This window comes from Littorina saxatilis, linkage group LG6 (genome assembly GCF_037325665.1).
Source record: "Littorina saxatilis isolate snail1 linkage group LG6, US_GU_Lsax_2.0, whole genome shotgun sequence".
Lineage (NCBI taxonomy): Eukaryota > Metazoa > Mollusca > Gastropoda > Littorinimorpha > Littorinidae > Littorina > Littorina saxatilis.
The window spans coordinates 5,030,079-5,048,978 of NC_090250.1; the positions used below are offsets into that span (position 1 = coordinate 5,030,079).

Sequence of the window (18,900 nt, forward strand, 5' to 3'; positions counted from 1 at the left end):
TCATGTTTTCAGATTTTGTATTCATAACCTCTGTAAATGTATTCACATTTTAAGACTTTCACCCCAAAGACCCGATTATCTCAGAATTGTAGAGGTCTTCTTCTGCGTTCGTGGGCTTTACTTTACTTTATTTGGTGTTTAACGTCGTTTTCAACCACGAAGGTTATATCGCGACGAGGGAAAGGGGGGAGATGGGATAGGGGAAAGGGGGGAGATGGGATAGAGCCACTTGTTAAGTGTTTCTTGTTCACAAAAGCACTAAAGTCTAATCAAAAAATTGCTCCAGGGGCTTGCAACGTAGTACAATATATGACCTTACTGGGAGAATGCAAGTTTCCAGTACAAAGGACTAAACATTTCTTACATACTGCTTGACTAAAATCTTTACAAACATTGACTATATTCTATACAAGAACCACTTAACAAGGGTAAAAGGAGAAACAGAATCCGTTAGTCGCCTCTTACGACATGCGGGGTGCAGAGAAATAAGGATGTGGAAAAGAAGACTTTTGGTAAGTGAAATAAAGGTGATGGATCCAGTCAGGTAGAAATAAGACAACAAGAAAAGAATTGGAAAACTGCAGGGAATAGTAGGGAGAGTTTTCTTGGAAGGAAATATAGGTGAAAGGACTGGTAAGGCAGAAATAAGACAAAAGAAGAGAAGTAAAGGGGTGGGGTAGCTCTGTTTAAACGCTCCCGCCGCGTGAAGGCGACCCCATGGGAGCGTTCGTGGGCTGAAACTCCCACGTACACTCGTGTTTTTGCACGAGTGGAATTTTACGTGTATGACCGTTTTTACCCCGACATTTAGGCAGCCATACGCCGCTTTCGGAGGAAGCATGCTGGTTATTTTCGTGTTTCTACAACCCACCGAACTCTGACATGGATTACAGGATCTTTTCCGTGCGCACTTGGTCTTGTGCTTGCGTGTACACACGAAGGGGGTTAAGTCACTAGCAGGTCTGCACATAAGTTGACTTGGGAGATCGGAAAAATCTCCACTCTTAACCCACCAGGCGGCAGCGACCGGGATTCGAACTCACGACCTCCCGATTAGGAGGCCGACGTCTTACCACCACGCCACTGCGCCCGTCGTAGAGGTCTTAAAAGGGGGGTTCCACTGCACTTTGGGCTAAGAAGTTCTGTCCCTTGTTTCAGCACACAAAAAAGCTTCGCCAGCAGAACAACACAACAATCAATCAATCAATCAATAATCATCAATCATCATCATCATCATCATCAGTCCCCTGACCGTGACAGTCGCTGTGAGGGCAGAAGAGGCAGAAATCCTTTTCCGCGCTATTCTCATTTCATACAAATCTGCAACGAACAACTTACCAATCCTGCTCCAGGCTGTTCTCATTTCATACAAATCTGCAACGAACAACTTACCAATCCTACTCCAGGCTGTTCTCATTTCATACAAATCTGCAACGAACAACTTACCAATCCTACTCCAGGCTGTTCTCATTTCATACAAATCTGCAACGAACAACTTACCAATCCTACTCCAGGCTGTTCTCATTTCATACAAATCTGCAACGAACAACTTACCAATCCTACTCCAGGCTGTTCTCATTTCATACAAATCTGCAACTGACAACTTACCAGAGGATTTAGGGTAGTATGCGTTGTGCCAGATGACAACTTACCAGAGGATTTAGGGTAGTATGCGTTGTGCCAGATGACAACTTACCAGAGGATTTAGGGTAGTATGCGTTGTGCCAGATGACAACTTACCAGAGGATTTCGGGTAGTATGCGTTGTGCCAGATGACAACTTACCAGAGGATTTCGGGTAGTATGCGTTGTGCCAGATGACAACTTACCAGAGGATTTCGGGTAGTATGGGTTGTGCCAGATGACAACTTACCAGAGGATTTAGGGTAGTATGCGTTGTGCCAGATGACAACTTACCAGAGGATTTAGGGTAGTATGCGTTGTGCCAGATGACAACTTACCAGAGGATTTAGGGTAGTATGCGTTGTGCCAGATGACAACTTACCAGAGGATTTAGGGTAGTATGCGTTGTGCCAGATGACAACTTACCAGAGGATTTAGGGTAGTATGCGTTGTGCCAGATGACAACTTACCAGAGGATTTAGGGTAGTATGCGTTGTGCCAGATGACAACTTACCAGAGGATTTAGGGTAGTATGCGTTGTGCCAGATGACAACTTACCAGAGGATTTAGGGTAGTATGCGTTGTGCCAGATGACAACTTACCAGAGGATTTAGGGTAGTATGCGTTGTGCCAGATGACAACTTACCAGAGGATTTAGGGTAGTATGCGTTGTGCCAGATGACAACTTACCAGAGGATTTAGGGTAGTATGCGTTGTGCCAGATGACAACTTACCAGAGGATTTAGGGTAGTATGTGTTGTGCCAGATGACAACTTACCAGAGGATTTCGGGTAGTATGCGTTGTGCCAGATGACAACTTACCAGAGGATTTAGGGTAGTATGCGTTGTGCCAGATGACAACTCACCAGAGGATTTAGGGTAGTATGCGTTGTGCCAGATGGTGTCATGACTAGCGATGACACGGGGATGTGAGATTCCCTTGCAGTTCTCGTGCATGCCCTGTGTGTCCCTGTTGGCCATGGCCACGTACTTGAGCGGCGTTCGTCTCTTCTTCAGATTTCGGTCCCTCAGCACCGCGTTCAGTTCCACCTCCAGCCCGTTGAATTCGCGTGGCAGCAGGTGCTGACTGGCCTGCATGCACACATTTTCATTTCATTTCATACTTAAAATTCATTCGCTTGTGACTTCCTGGCAAGCGGCCGAACATTCCATCAAGATAACTTTTTGTCACTAATTGTTTGTCTGTGCACTTAAAAGGCTGTTGGGCCGATATATTTGTGACTGTAACGTATTGTTTTGTCAATAACAAACGTTCCAACAACTTACCTTTCTTGTTTTATCGTCTCATTTAAACAAAAATAGAACACAACAGTTACCAGGTTTAGTCAATTCTTAATCAACATTTTGACAGGTCATAGCTGGAATAGTAGGTGGTACTTAGTGGGTGTTACATGGCCGCGGGGTTGTATTCATTGAAATTGATATTTGTTATAGCTCAGGGGGCCTGGTAGCACAGTGGGTAGAGCACTGGACTTGTGATCCTAAGGATGCAGGTTGAATCCGGGCCGGGACGGATCGACTTTATGTGCAGACTCGGAGACGGTATCCATGTTTCACCCCCATGTCACCACTGTGGCACGTAAAAGAAATCGGTCATTCTGCAATAAGTGGCTGTTTACACCTAATCACGCATACACCTGGGTAGCGCGACTCTTGTTGTTGCTAGCTTTCCACTGGGAGGAAGCGACCCGACTTTCCCAGCGATGGGACAATAAGGTAATGAAAATGAACAAATGAAATACCTGTCTCATCTTGGCGTCAGACTTGCTGGCATCGCGCACACTCTGCAGGTAGTGGTCCACGCCCATCGTGAACTCCAGCAAAATCTCGTCCATCTCTCTGTCTCTCAGCGCCAGCAGGAAGTGGCAACGCTGGTGCATCCACTGGTACACCAGGCTGGGCTCCGGCCGCAATGCATACACTTCTTCGTCTTTCTGTCACAGAAAAAGCCGTACCACTTAGAAACTGTGTTGCAGAGAATTTGAGCTGTTGAGGACCGAGGGATGTTGATTGTACTGTTGAGGACCGAGGGATGTTGATTGTACTGTTGAGGACCGAGGGATGTTCATTGTACTGTTAAGGACCGAGGGATGTTGATTGGACTGTTGAGGACCGAGGGATGTTCATAGTACTGTTGAGGACCGAGGGATGTTCATTGTACTGTTGAGGACCAAGGGATGTTGATTATACTGTTGAGGACCGAGGGATGTTGATTGTACTGTTGAGGACCGAGGGATGTTCATTGTACTGTTGAGGACCGAGGGATGTTCATTGTACTGTTGAGGGCCGAGGGATGTTCATTGTACTGTTGAGGACCGAGGGATGTTGATTGTACTGTTGAGGGCCGAGGGATGTTCATTGTACTGTTGAGGGCCGAGGGATGTTCATTGTACTGTTGAGGGCCGAGGGATGTTCATTGTACTGTTGAGGGCCGAGGGATGTTCATTGTACTGTTGAGGACCGAGGGATGTTCATTGTACTGTTGAGGACCGAGGGATGTTGATTGTACTGTTGAGGACTGAGGGATGTTGATTGTACTGTTGAGGACCGAGGGATGTTCATTGTACTGTTGAGGACCGAGGGATGTTCATTGTACTGTTGAGGACCGAGGGATGTTCATTGTACTGTTGAACCCCCCCTTTTAAGACCCCTACTTTAAGACTCTGTTTCCTCCGATTTATTGTTGATAACCCCAATAAGTTAACCCCCATTTTAAGACTACCTCATTTCTTTCTTTCTTTCTTTATTTGGTGTTTAACGTCGTTTTCAACCGTTCAAGGTTATATCGCGACGGGGAAAGGGGGGAGATGGAATAGAACCACTTGTTAATTGTTTCTTGTTCACAAAAGCACTAATAAAACAAGAAGAGCAAACGCTCGATCGAGTCACTTTCGCAGTTCTGAATATTATATGAGGCATCAGATGGACAGGAAGAAATTGCTATTCACAACACAATGAGTCACGTTCACATAAAATTTGAGCCCGGTCACTTTTATAGTTTCCGAGAAAAGCCCAACGTTAAGTTGTGTGTTGCCGAACAGAAAAGGCTAGTTATCTCCCTTGTTTTTCTGATAACGTTCGTAAAAGGCTACAGATGTAAATACTTTGATGTAAAGAATAATCCTACAAAGTTTCAATCACATCCGATGAACTTTGTCAAAGATATAAAATGTCTAATTTTTCCTTTGACGCTGACCTGTGACCTTGAAAAAGGTCAAAGGTCAACGAAACCATCGTTAAAGTGTAGAGGTCATTGGAGGTCACGACTAAACAAAATATGAGCCCGATCGCTTTGATAGTTTCCGAGAAAAGTCCAACGTTAAGGTGGTGTCTACGGACGGCCGGCCGGCCGGACAGACTAACACTGACCGATTACATAGAGTCACTTTTTCTCAAGTGACTCAAAAATTGCTCCAGGGGCTTGCAACGTAGTACAATATATGACCTTACTGGGAGAATGCAAGTTTCCAGTACAAAGGACTTAACATTTCTTAAATACTGCTTGACTAAAATCTTTACAAACATTGACTATATTCTATACAAGAAACACTTAACAAGGGTAAAAGGAGAAAACACTTAACAAGGGTAAAAGGAGAAACAGAATCCATTAGTCGCCTCTTACGACATGCTGGGGAGCATCGGGTAAATTCTTCCCCCTAACCCGCGGGGGGCACTACCTTATTTATAAGACCTGATGTTTTGGAGGTCATACGTAAAAGGTGCGTTCTGCTGAACTTGAAGAACAGTATACTTCCATAGAACAACCCTACCAAGTGCACACTATGTGCGTGCAGCCATCTTGCCAACAACGCACCGTTTACCATTCCAACCAATTGCTGAGAATTCAACTTGCTTTTTCCTGATCAAAGGGAAGCAACACATTCAATTCTCTACAAAAAGCAACAAAATTGACTTAACTCCCTGCACTGTGAAGAAGATGACAGCATCACACATTTTCCACATTCGAGACACGGGGATTGGGCACAGCACAATACAACATGCAGCACAATACAACATGCAGCACAATACAACATGCAGCACAATACAACATACAGCACAATACAACATGCAGCACAATACAACATACAGCACAATACAACATGGAGCACAATACAACATGCAGCACAATACAACATGCATCACAATACAACATACAGCACAATACAACATGCAGCACAATACAACATGCAGCACAATACAACATACAGCACGATACAACATGCAGCACAATACAACATGCAGCACAATACAACATACAGCACGATACAACATGCAGCACGATACAACATACAGCACGATACAACATGCAGCACAATACAACATGCAGCACAATACAACATGCAGCACGATACAACATACAGCACGATACAACATGCAGCACAATACAACATGCAGCACAATACAACATGCAGCACGATACAACATGCAGCACGATACAACATGCAGCACAATACAACATACAGCACAATACAACATGCAGCACAATACAACATACAGCACAATACAACATGCATCACAATACAACATACAGCACAATACAACATGCAGCACGATACAACATGCAGCACAATACAACATACAGCACGATACAACATGCAGCACGATACAACATGCAGCACGATACAACATACAGCACAATACAACATACAGCACGATACAACATGCAGCACGATACAACATGCAGCACAATACAACATGCAGCACGATACAACATGCAGCACAATACAACATACAGCACAATACAACATGCAGCACGATACAACATGCATCACAATACAACATACAGCACAATACAACATGCAGCACGATACAACATGCAGCACAATACAACATGCATCACAATACAACATACAGCACAATACAACATACAGCACAATACAACATGCAGCACGATACAACATGCAGCACAATACAACATGCAGCACAATACAACATACAGCACGATACAACATACAGCACGATACAACATGCAGCACGATACAACATGCAGCACGATACAACATACAGCACGATACAACATGCAGCACAATACAACATACAGCACGATACAACATGCAGCACGATACAACATGCAGCACGATACAACATACAGCACAATACAACATACAGCACGATACAACATGCAGCACGATACAACATACAGCACAATACAACATGCAGCACGATACAACATGCAGCACGATACAACATACAGCACAATACAACATACAGCACAATACAACATGCAGCACGATACAACATGCAGCACGATACAACATGCAGCCCGTACGGCCCTCAAGGGTTTCATTCAAATGGATGTGATGAGAAGCCAGCGAACACACTTGACCCATGTACAACAAGCTCCTTTCACAGTTTGTACACACACACCTTCCAACCCTTGTCAAGCCTCGAGTGTAGCAATTTAGATTTTTTTTTTAAATTTTTAGCGTAGCAAATGGTAATTAAGTGTAGCATTTTCTGAGATTTATTCCCACATCCGCATTTATGCCGCGTTTCACAAGAGTAGACATTTTTAATAAAGTTTCATGAGAATGCAGGAACATAAAATCGAAAATTTCATTTGATTAATATACTTACCCAATTCTCATAAATGCATTGACTTCAATCTCACATGCTAGATGTTGAAACACTACTCAAATTACCTGCCCTAGAAAGGGTGGTAACCAAGCTAAAAAACAGACGCCATAGCCGTTGCTATGCCCTGAACCCACTTGGTTACCCATAACCCTCCGCGCACCACGTGAGCGCCGGCATCCGGAATAATCATTCGAGACTTCTCAAAACCCCGCAGGAAATTAAGTAGCGGGGATGGATGGGAGGGTATTAACTATGAGAATTGGGTAAGTATATATTATTAATCAAATGAAAATTTATTATTGAAATTTTCGATTAAATTACATATTCTTACCGCAATTCTCATAAATGCAGATTGCTCCAAAAGGAGGAGGGACTTAATTATGTCCCTGAAAGAACCTGTGCTGCAGAAACTGACGAGGGCAAAGAAAAGGCCTCGTCAAGTCAAGAGCAGGAGATGTCCAGGAGGTAAAAAAATTATTGAACACGTCATCAGACCTCCAAAGAGAAGATGGCAAAACTTCGCCTAAGCGACTGGAATGCCACACAGAGAGAGAAGACCCCCCCCCCCCCCCCCAGCTCTGGACTCCTGAACCCCTGTAAAGGACAGAGAGAGGACTGAACGCCCCCCCCCCCCCCCCCCCCCCCCCCCCGTGCTCCATAGGCCACCACTCATACGACTGTCCTATGAAAGTAGCAACGTCTCTTGTGAGAGTCAATTAAGAAAAGCCTCTTTCACCTAAAGTGTAAAGAGATAAGAACATGAGCTTTGGGCTCTTAGTTCCAATTGACTTAGCGCAAGTTAGAAAGGATTTTAAAGCTCCAACCAGACAGTTAGAAAATCCAAATCGCCCGGAGCAAGAATCCTCCCGAGAGGAGGGAAATAAATACCAGAGGAGATTGACCAGGGTTCTGATTCAAGGAAATCTGTACGAAAAGCCGTGAAAAAATGGAATTATCATGTTCCAAGGCTACATCCTCCGGTAACCCAATACGCATGGGTCCCACTGCCCTTCGAGGCTGAGGCCCAGAGTAAGAGGAACAAAGTCCTACGCGTTAAGTCTAGCAAACGAGCCGAGAGTAAGGGCTCAAAATGCCAAAGCACGCAACCATTACAAAACCAGAAACAAATCCCAAAAAGGAACAGGGGTACGCCTCTAAACCTCTTAAAACAAGGTCCTTTGATCATGCCCGCAAAAGCGCCATGAACATCGATAGAGAGGCCTATTTGTTTCAAAGTAGCTGAGATAGCCGAGACGCCGGAACCTCAAAGAAGAGGCCAAGCTGCCCAGAGCCGATAAGAAACAGAGGTGATTAACCACCTGGATTGAGAGCGGGGCGCTAAGGAGTTGCAAAGGACAGGTCTCACCAAAAGAAAGGCGAACAGGTAAAGGCCCCCCCCCCCCCCCCCCCCAAGCCCGTATCGTCACAAAGACGAGGGCTAGGGAAAGCCAAGTGAGCAGTCGAATTCCGCACGTCTGACGTGTGTCGTCGAAAGTCGAGAATGATTATTCCGGATGCCGGCGCTCACGTGGTGCGCGGGGGGTTATGGGTAACCAAGTGGGTTCAGGGCATAGCAACGGCTATGGCGTCTGTTTTTTTTAGCTTGGTTACCACCCTTTCAAGGGCAGGTAATTTGAGTAGTGTTTCGACATCTAGCATGTGAGATTGAAGTCAATGCATTTATGAGAATTGCGGTAAGAATATGTAATTTAATGCCCAGTAGAGTATCTGTAGGGACACATTTCAGTGTAGACGATGTATTATGACCCATTTTGTGACTGCACTGACCTCGGGGCAGTGCGCCCTGACCAGAGGAAAGTACAGGTCCTCCCTGTCCATCCATAGGTACATCTGCAGGCAGTCGGGCAGACTCATGACGTATCGCGGGTAGTCGTTGTTGTGCCGCATCTTGTACACGTAGACAGCGGCCACCTGCGTGTCGAGGATGTTGACGAGCTTGGTGCCGTACTGGTGGTGCAGTATGTCTGATGGCAGACGACAATCGTGGATCACCTGGAAGATTGCAAGATAGTTGTTGATGTTTAGTACTGGTGTGAAAGAAAATTGGTTAGTGTGGCTAGAACTAGCTGTTTGTGAGGTCTGAGCACTAAGCTATTGATAAGATCGAACAGCAAGAGGAGGTTGAATTATAACCTTAGCAAAATAATTACTAGGACAATTTGTGTACCCCAACTAAAGCATTTATTTCGTTGTATTTTCATTCAGACTTTCTTTGCCATTTAAGGCACTCACCTTGGCAGTCTAGCACAATTTTTTGATCAAAGGTTTCTTTTACAAGGGTCACCTGAACGCCGCCCAAATAAAGGTACCCCCAAAATTGAAAATGACACAGAAATGATTGCTTTAGTTCAGGTATGAACATTGCCGCAATAATTCTTTTGCACAGTTCATATGCTGAACCAAATTCCTGGCATCTAAGATAAAAAGACACGTCACACTGTGAGCAAACAGGCTTCTTCCATCCCCAAAGGACTTCGTGTTCCACAGTCAATAAGATAATAGTTTGGGACTCTGCATAACAGACCCTCAAATTCGAAAGAAATATACACAGGCCTTTTTACCTAATTGGAACAGTTTGCGTATTTTCCACAGAGACTTAGTGTATTTTCAAAATATTGAGTGTATTTTCTTACCAGGTAGAGGTGCTTGTGAATCATGTGACTGATGTAAAACTGTTAGCTCAGTGAAATTCCAATACAACGTCCGTCGCACTGTTGATAAAACTGTAAAAATATGACACTGGAAATAGTCCTACTTTCTCTTATCAACCAGAGTATTTATCGTATTCTTGGAAACTTGGCGTACAAAATACGAGTAAACAGGTCTGCATACACACCTTCAGAATCTTGTGAGATTGAAGAATGTCCTTAATCCCTGCATCAAAACAACCACTACCCATGGTCTTGACGTCAAAGAACATGGTGTGTTCTGCAGTGGATACCTGCAAGGGAAAAAAAACCGATCACTGTAACTTACAGTGTAAGTCAAAATAATGATTTAATCAAACATTGCATCTGCTCTTGAATTTAAAAATGGAGACAGCGGTAAAATTCTAATTACAATAGAACCCACCGTTTTAAGACCCTGTTTCTCAGATTTTTTTTGCTGTTCATAACCTCTATCAATTTACCCCCATTTAACAAAAACCCTCCTTTTTACATTTAGTCAAGTTTTGACTAAATGTTTTAACATAGAGGGGGAATCGAGACGAGGGTCGTGGTGTGTGTGTGTGTGTGTGTGTGTGTGTGTGTGTGTGTGTGTGTGTGTGTCTGTGTATGTGAATGTGTGTGTGCGTGTGTGAGTGTGTGTGCGTGCGTGCGTACGTGCGTACGTGCGTGCGTGCGTGCGTGCGTGCGTGCGTGCGTGCGTGCGTGCGTGCGTGCGTGCGTGCGTGCGTGCGTGTGTGTGTGTGTGTGTGGAGCGATTCAGACTAAACTACTGGACCGATCTTTATGAAATTTGACATGAGAGTTCCTGGGAATGATATCCCCGGACGTTTTTTTCATTTTTACGATAAATACCTTTGATGACGTCATATCCGGCTTTTTGTAAAAGTTGAGGCGGCACTGTCACACCCTCATTTTTCAATCAAATTGATTGAAATTTTGGCAAAGCAATCTTCGACAAAGGCCAGACTTTGGTATTGCATTTCAGCTTGGTAGCTTAAAAACTAATGAATGAGTCTGGCCATTAAAAATCGGACAGTTGTAATTAACATTATTTTTTTATTAAACGATCCAAAAAAAAACTCATCTTATTCTTCGTCATTTTCTGATTCCAAAAACATATACATATGTTATATTTGGATTACAAACAAGCTCTGAAAATTAAAAATATGAAAATTATGATTAAAATCAATTTTCCGAAATCGATTTAAAAACAATTTCATTTTATTCCTTGTCGGTCCCTGATTCCAAAAACATATAGATATAATTATGTTTGGATTAAAAACAAACTCAGTAAGCTAAAAAGAATAGACATACAGAAAAGCGTGTTATCCTGCTCAGCGCGACCACTACCGCACTATTCTGCATGGCTTGTCGATTTCACTGCCTTTGCCACGAGCGGTGGACTGACGAAACTACGAGTATGTGGTCTTGGTGAAAAAAGCAGTGCGTTCAGTTTCATTCTGTGAGTTCGACAGCTTGACTAAATGTTGTTATTTCGCCTTACGCGACTTTTTAAGACTTGATTTTCTCAGATTGTTGGAGGTCTTAAAAGGGTCGTGTATTTTTGAAGCCAGACTGCACTACGGACAGGGACTGGACGAAACAACAGAAAGAAATGTTGACAAAATCAGGCAGAAGTAGAACTTGCTCCATTACAAAATTACTCAGTCGTTTTATTTGAGATAAAAGAACACTGCACAGACCATCAATGTACTATATTGTCCCGGATACCAATACAAGTGTCTAACTCTAACATCTGGAACAAATGTATACACATCTTCTGCTTTCACACAACCTTTTATATCTAGTTGACAGTAAACTTCCATGACATCGTTTTGTAATTCTGAGGCAGACACAAAGGCACATTTATGTTTTGTAAAGACAATAAAGTATTCGTTCTTCTTCTTCCTCTTGTTCTAATTAATCCAAAAACAAAAGTTCTTTAACCAGGAGAAAGGTACGTAACAGGAAACCCACCAAAATCCAGCACAACACCCCATCACGCCCGAGTCTGATGCCTTCGAAGGACACTCCAACCGTGTGGCAAGCCTTCAGGTGATCAATCTGCAAATAGGCACATCCAATCATCAGTTTGTTTGTTTGTTTGCTTAACGCCCAGCCGACCACGAAGAGCCCTATCAGGGCGGTGCTGCTTTGACATTTAACGTGCGCCACACACAAGACAGAAGTCGCAGCACAGGCTTCATGTCTCACCCAGTCACATTATTCTGACACCGGACCAACCAGTCCTAGCACAAACCCCATAATGCCAGACGCCAGGCGGAGCAGCCACTAGATTGCCAATTTTAAAGTCTTAGGTATGACCCGGCCGGGGTTCGAACCCACGACCCAATCATCAGTAAACATAGCTAGAAACACTTTTATATCTGCTCCAGCTGGTCCCCTCCCCTACTTGCAGCTGTGGACTAGAGGACCAGACCACTGAACACATCCTCCAGAGATGGCCCAACTTAGAGAGCCTGAGAAAAACCGTGTGGCCAACTGCAGTCTCCCTTCACTGCAAGCTGTACGGAGGAAAGGAAGACCTGGAGAAGACAGCAGCATTCGTCTCACTGTCCCGGCTGACAGTATAAGTGTGATCGACAAGAAGAAGAGGAAAAATATCTGCTCCGACAGACCAGGCGTCGACAGAGACAAGGAGGAGCAATGAGTACTTGTTAGATGATAAGCTTGTGCTAGAATGTAATATGCAGGGATGTTGTTTCAAATTCACACCAATAGGACAAATGTCCTGAGCTCTTCAGAATCAATAGGACATTTGACCGCTTTCAGAAATTTCAGTAGGACATCATAATTTTGTGCAAAACACTGTCAATGCAATGGCTCCAAAATCATGTGCACACACACATGCTTTAACACACACACATATCTATATATATATACGACTAGTGTCTGTCTGTGTGTCTGTCTGTCTGTGCGCGATGCGCGGCCAAGGTTCTCGATGGATCTGTTTCAAATTTGGTGATCATATTCAGGTACACCCTGGACACAACCTGGTCGATGAGATATTTCAACACGTGCTCTCAGCGCGCAGCGCGGAACCGATTTTGGTTCCACCTCAGCTATTTTGGTTCCACCTCAGCTTACCCGGGCCCCCATACCGACACACCATAGCCGCTACACCACATCACAACGCCAAAGTTCTCGGTGGTTCTTTTTCAAATTTGGACACCGTATTCAGCTACACCCCGGACACAATATCATCGATGAGATATTTCAACACGTGCTCTCAGCGCGCAGCGCTAAACTCATGTTCGTTTTTGTGTTCATTTCACCATTATAAGTAACTCTTCCTTATCTTCTCCAGTGTTTGGCGTTTATCTCCCTTCCTTCGTGTGGCTTTCCCGTTCAGTTGTAAGTTACTATTTATTTTTAGAATGTCACTGCGCTGTCCAGAACGCTTCCCTTGCACCCGTAAGTTGTTCTTACTGTCAAAGTGAAAAGGTCGAATCAATTTATAGCCACGCGAAAAATACACTCTCACCTATCTCTATATATTTATAGATACAGATATGCATATATATATACGGCTTCTCTGTGTGTGTGTGTGTTTGTGTGTGTGTGTAGGCAAAAACCTATGTATTATAGAGTTCTGTTTGTGATGGGGTCTAGCGGCTTTTGTCTGTCTGTATGTTCTGGCATGTGAGAAGCCACAGTAGATAATATAGGGCTAAGAAATAAGCTCTAAAATTCTCAATCCCGTTTGACAGGACTTCGCCTTTCAAAGGTGATTGTGGTGAACCGCCACGCTGTCTGTCTCACCCCAAATTCCCGTTTCTGAGAGTGACTATTTTTAGAATGTCACTGCGCTGTCCAGAACGCTTCCCTTGCACCCGTAAGTTGTTCTTACTGTCAAAGTGAAAAGGTCGAATCAATTTATAGCCACGCGAAAAATACACTCTCACCTATCTCTATATATTTATAGATACAGATATGCATATATATATACGGCTTCTCTGTGTGTGTGTTTGTGTGTGTGTGTGGGGGAAAAAACCTGTTGATTGTAGAGTTCTGTTTGTGATGGGGTCTAGCGGCTTTTGTCTGTCTGTATGTTCTGGCATTTGAGAAGCCACAACAGATAATATAGGGCTAAGGAATAAGCTCTAAAATTCTCAATCCCGTTTGACAGGACTTCGCTTGCAGAGGTGATTGTGATGAACCGCCACGCTGTCTGTCTCTGTCTCGCGATTCACCCCGGCGAAGCCGGGTATTCCTCTAGTAGTACATATGTGACAGTCCATCACAAAATCAGTCTTAAGTCGGAATTTGGATGATTTGAGTTAGTTATTATTTTGAAATTGTGAGTCTTTCCTGGATGTTTAGAAAACAAAATTAAAGCTCTAGGTCAATAAATAACGATATTACGGCCATTTTTATGAAAGAAGTTGACCTGCGGCCATTTTGAGAAATCGGGCTTGAAAGTTTTGGAAAGCACCAGCTTTACATTTTCCTAAGCAACGGGGGTTGAAAATTACCTAACCCTTCCACATTTTGCACAAGTGTACTTTGATCTTTCATGCATCCTTTAAATCCAAAACGAGGGGTTAAAAGAACAATTATCACCATTTTTGAAGGCTTTGTTTACATCATACATGTGGAGGAAAACGGTCAAATACATGTCATACACTTCAGCAAACATTTTCACTGTCATTATCAGGATTAAAGAGGTTACATGCATCACACCCACGTTTTTGTCCATTTTTGAAATACACTTGAACAAAATCAACTTACTTGTATCAGTCACTTTTTTGGCATCGAATAGAAATACGTACAGATCAGAATGTAGATCCCAAACAGAGGAACTCCTCCACTGTGACAGTCTGTTCACCACAAAAGCTCTTGCACATCAATGGTGACACCACCTCCAACCTCACCTTTATACATGTCTTGCACTGATAGCTGTAGAGCTACAATCTCCTCCGGATCAAACTGGGTGATACATCCACGACGAGTATTTCCGGGTGCAGCGTCAGGAACTTTAATCTGTTTGCAGCCAGTTCCATTGGCTTTGCAGCAACGAAGGCGAGTTCTCTCGAGAACATCACAGCCCTGTTGCAATTAAGGAACTGCAGCATGCACTTCCATCACATCTCCTCCACCACTTGCCTCAACTACATGTGTTCTTGCAGTTGATGCAGTGCCATTAGAAACGCCAACGGGGTTTTTGACACTGACGAGGGGACGGTCTGTCTCCTCTTCGTCCGCATATTCAGCATCAGCGTCACATATCTCGGCGTCAGATGCATCAGAATCGGAGTCACTGAATCCAGCAACGTCTTCGGCAAAGAAATCCGACAACAAATCTCGGAGTTCGTGGTTATTTTCAAGCGAATTGCAGTTGAGAAGCGCTGTCAATCGGTGTACGTCAGCCATGGGTTTGCTTTCGTATAGCGATAGGAAATGATAAAGTGTTACTTCCCCTGGGCTTTGATTTGACCAATGAGGAGGCCGTTGCTAGCCCTTTTTTGAAGGCAGACAAGCTGATTGGTTAAATCTTAAAGTTTGTTTACGTCACGATTTCCTTATTTGGAGGAAGTGGGCAGGTATTTTTAACCACAGAAACACACAGCGGGAAAGCTGATGCAATAAGCTTTCCGACAGTACCAAACATAGTGGGGTTCTGTAAGGGATACACTAAGCAAACTATCGGTGAAAGTGAGGCATTTTGATGTTATGCTTGACTTTTTTGAAGAATGTATTGCATTTAAATCCAATAATTTAACTATTTAGCGATTGATTTTGGCATATTTTTTTGGTTGTCATGTAATTTGGGGTCTACAGAACACGTTTCTGCAAAAAAGTGAATTTCACCCAGATAGACCCTCAGTGCCTTTTCCTCACGCTATCTCGCTTTCGCCTGCTGCGACTTAAGACTGGTTTTGTGGTGGAACGTCACATATACTCTGAACATTTTTGCATACATTGTTTTATTAATTTAGTTCTAAATAGGACAAACACAAAAAGAAACTAACATCTAAAAAGCAACCAAAACCTTCAGCACTCTTTTTTTTGATTGTCTCACAAACTGCATGATGAGAAAATGTAAAAAAAGTCCATTTCAACACAGATTCAACAAAGCAGCAGTCTCTTCTGCTGTCAAGGTCTAACCAACCAAACAGGGTCAGACATGGATAGTTAAAAGACTGTTTCTGCGAATTTCCTGCTGTGCCGACACCATGTCATGTACAAAAGACAAAACTTCTCTTTCCGTGGTTGTGTCAGTTTCAACGGCGACACTGTCCTTTTCAAGAATAACGCTCGCCGTGTTTTCTTCTGTTTTTGACACAAACGGACAATGACCGCACTCAGTTGAAAACGATAGGACATCTGACCGCCATGCGGCTATGTGAATCGGACATTTGAGCCTTTTAATTGGTCTATGTCCGATGTCCGACGCCTAACGACATCCCTGAATATGATGCATATATATATCTGTTTCCTTTTCTTCCTGCTTCCTACAAATGTTTAACATTTACAGGTCGGAAAACTCGCTTTTAGTTACTTTGGAATGATTTATAAAGTTTGAAATTGACAGAGTAACTTCCCTTGTCACGGGAACTGCATAGGACACAGTCATTCTGAGTTGAAGGAAAACTGTTAATGTCACAAATGAATTGCTTTTTTCTTCTTCTTTAACTACACCTTTCAACGGGTTCTTCATTCTAGCTATGTCTAAGACATTAACGCACTACACCTTTCAACGGGTTCTTGATTCTAGCTATGTCTAAGACATTAACGCACTACACCTTTCAACGGGTTCTTGATTCTAGCTATGTCTAAGACATTAACGCACTACACCTTTCAACGGGTTCTTGATTCTAGCTATGTCTAAGACATTAACGCACTACACCTTTCAACGGGTTCTTGATTCTAGCTATGTCTAAGATATTAACGCACTACACACTTCAATGCTTTTTGTAACCTTCAAAACAGAACACAACAAAGCAAACAACAAAAAGAAGAGAAAACAAGAAGAGCAAACGCTCGATCGAGTCACTTTCGCAGTTCTGAATATTATATGAGGCATCAGATGGACAGGAAGAAATTGCTATTCACAACACAATGAGTCACGTTCACATAAAATTTGAGCCCGGTCACTTTTATAGTTTCCGAGAAAAGCCCAACGTTAAGTTGTGTGTTGCCGAACAGAAAAGGCTAGTTATCTCCCTTGTTTTTCTGATAACGTTCGTAAAAGGCTACAGATGTAAATACTTTGATGTAAAGAATAATCCTACAAAGTTTCAATCACATCCGATGAACTTTGTCAAAGATATAAAATGTCTAATTTTTCCTTTGACGCTGACCTGTGACCTTGAAAAAGGTCAAAGGTCAACGAAACCATCGTTAAAGTGTAGAGGTCATTGGAGGTCACGACTAAACAAAATATGAGCCCGATCGCTTTGATAGTTTCCGAGAAAAGTCCAACGTTAAGGTGGTGTCTACGGACGGCCGGCCGGCCGGCCGGCCGGCCGGACAGACTAACACTGACCGATTACATAGAGTCACTTTTTCTCAAGTGACTCAAAAACCAAACACTAATTATAAACTGATTTAGAAATTCCACGATCAGTATCAAAACTTACAGCATCTTTGAACAGCTGGCTTTTACAGTCGGTGAGAAGCGTGCAGCTTGCCGGAAGAGTTGACTCGTACACACCGTTTTCGTCTGTAGTTCTCTCTGAAAAATATAAAGCTGGAACATCTGAGATGAACACAACAGGACAAATACTCACATTTAAATAACCAAAGGGAAGTAAGCACTCTAAATGCATACGACATGTGTAATGGAGTAAGTGAGAGTTATAAGGAACTAATCTCCTGGCACCTGAGAGAATAACAAGCATTGAAATGAACGAACAAGCAACTTTCATCCTATACTTACTTATTTATTTCACTTACTCTTATTTTAAACAGATACTTGCTGACAGTGACAAAAAATAAACTCCATTTTCTCATGATAAATGCGCACACACGATACAAAAAAAGTTGCCGGAAGCGATATATATCCAAAGATTTAGTCAATCTGCCGGAAGCGATATATATCCAAAGATTTAGTCAATCTGTCAGTATGAAACTAAAAGACCAACATTGAAAACCTGAGAACAGTCATCACTGAGACTGATAAGGCTTGGCTGTCTGAACCCCGAAGACCGAGATGGGTCGTGCTGGTCTCTGCAAAGCCTTCAAGAATAGGAGCTAATTTGCCTGGACCGATCTTTTAAAAATTGGAACATATTATCTCCCATTTCAAGACTTCCTCCTTTTACACTTACAGACCGGATTTTCTCACATTTGTGGACGTCTTCTTTTTCTTCTTCTTCTTCTTCTTCGTTCATGTGCTGAAACTCCCACATTTACTAATGTCTTGGCATGAGTGGGGTTTTACGCGTATGACCGTTTTTACCCTGCCATACAGGCAGCATACGCCGATTTCGGGGGAACCATGCTGGGTATTTTCGTGTTTCTATAACCCACCGAACTCTGACATGGATTACAGGATCTTTTCCGTGCACACTTGGTCTTGTGCTTGCATGTACACATAAAGGGGGATAAGGCACAAGCAGATCTGCACATAAGTTGACCTGGGAGATCAGAAAAATCTCCACTTTTAACCCACCAGGTGCGGCCAGGATTCCAACCTACGACCTTCCGCTTTGGAGGCCGGCGTCTTACCACCAATCCATTGCGCCCATTTGGATTCCCTGTCTACTTCAAAAGAAAGGAGGAAAAGACGGCAGCAGCACCAACCTATTTCCTTGTCCACCATCTGTCGCATCTCCAGCGCAGCGGGGTCCAGGTGAACCAACTTCTGCAGGTGTTTGGGAATGTCCTTCACGCGCACCACAGACTTCTCTTTCTTGACTTCATTGCTGGTCAAGTCAAAAATCATTGGTCAGAAATCAGTGAAGTCATTAGTCAAACACAAGAACAGTAAAGTGCTTTTCACATTGCAGACTTTCCCCCAACTT

The 18,900-nt window shown here is 43.3% G+C and overlaps 1 protein-coding gene across 1 annotated transcript in view; it reads right to left on the reverse strand.

The window, feature by feature from the left end:
* LOC138968337 (streptococcal hemagglutinin-like) overlaps positions 1-18,900 on the reverse strand; it is a 29,243-nt gene that overhangs the window by 5,741 nt on the left and 4,602 nt on the right. Inside the window, exons 4-10 of the mRNA XM_070340896.1 lie at positions 18,680-18,801; positions 17,515-17,609; positions 11,888-11,974; positions 10,078-10,182; positions 9,009-9,233; positions 3,386-3,577; positions 2,489-2,714 (exon numbers count right to left, since the gene is read on the reverse strand). Of these exons, the coding sequence (XP_070196997.1) occupies positions 2,489-2,714; positions 3,386-3,577; positions 9,009-9,233; positions 10,078-10,182; positions 11,888-11,974; positions 17,515-17,609; positions 18,680-18,801 (1,052 nt within the window). The remainder of the gene's footprint in view (positions 1-2,488; positions 2,715-3,385; positions 3,578-9,008; positions 9,234-10,077; positions 10,183-11,887; positions 11,975-17,514; positions 17,610-18,679; positions 18,802-18,900) is intronic.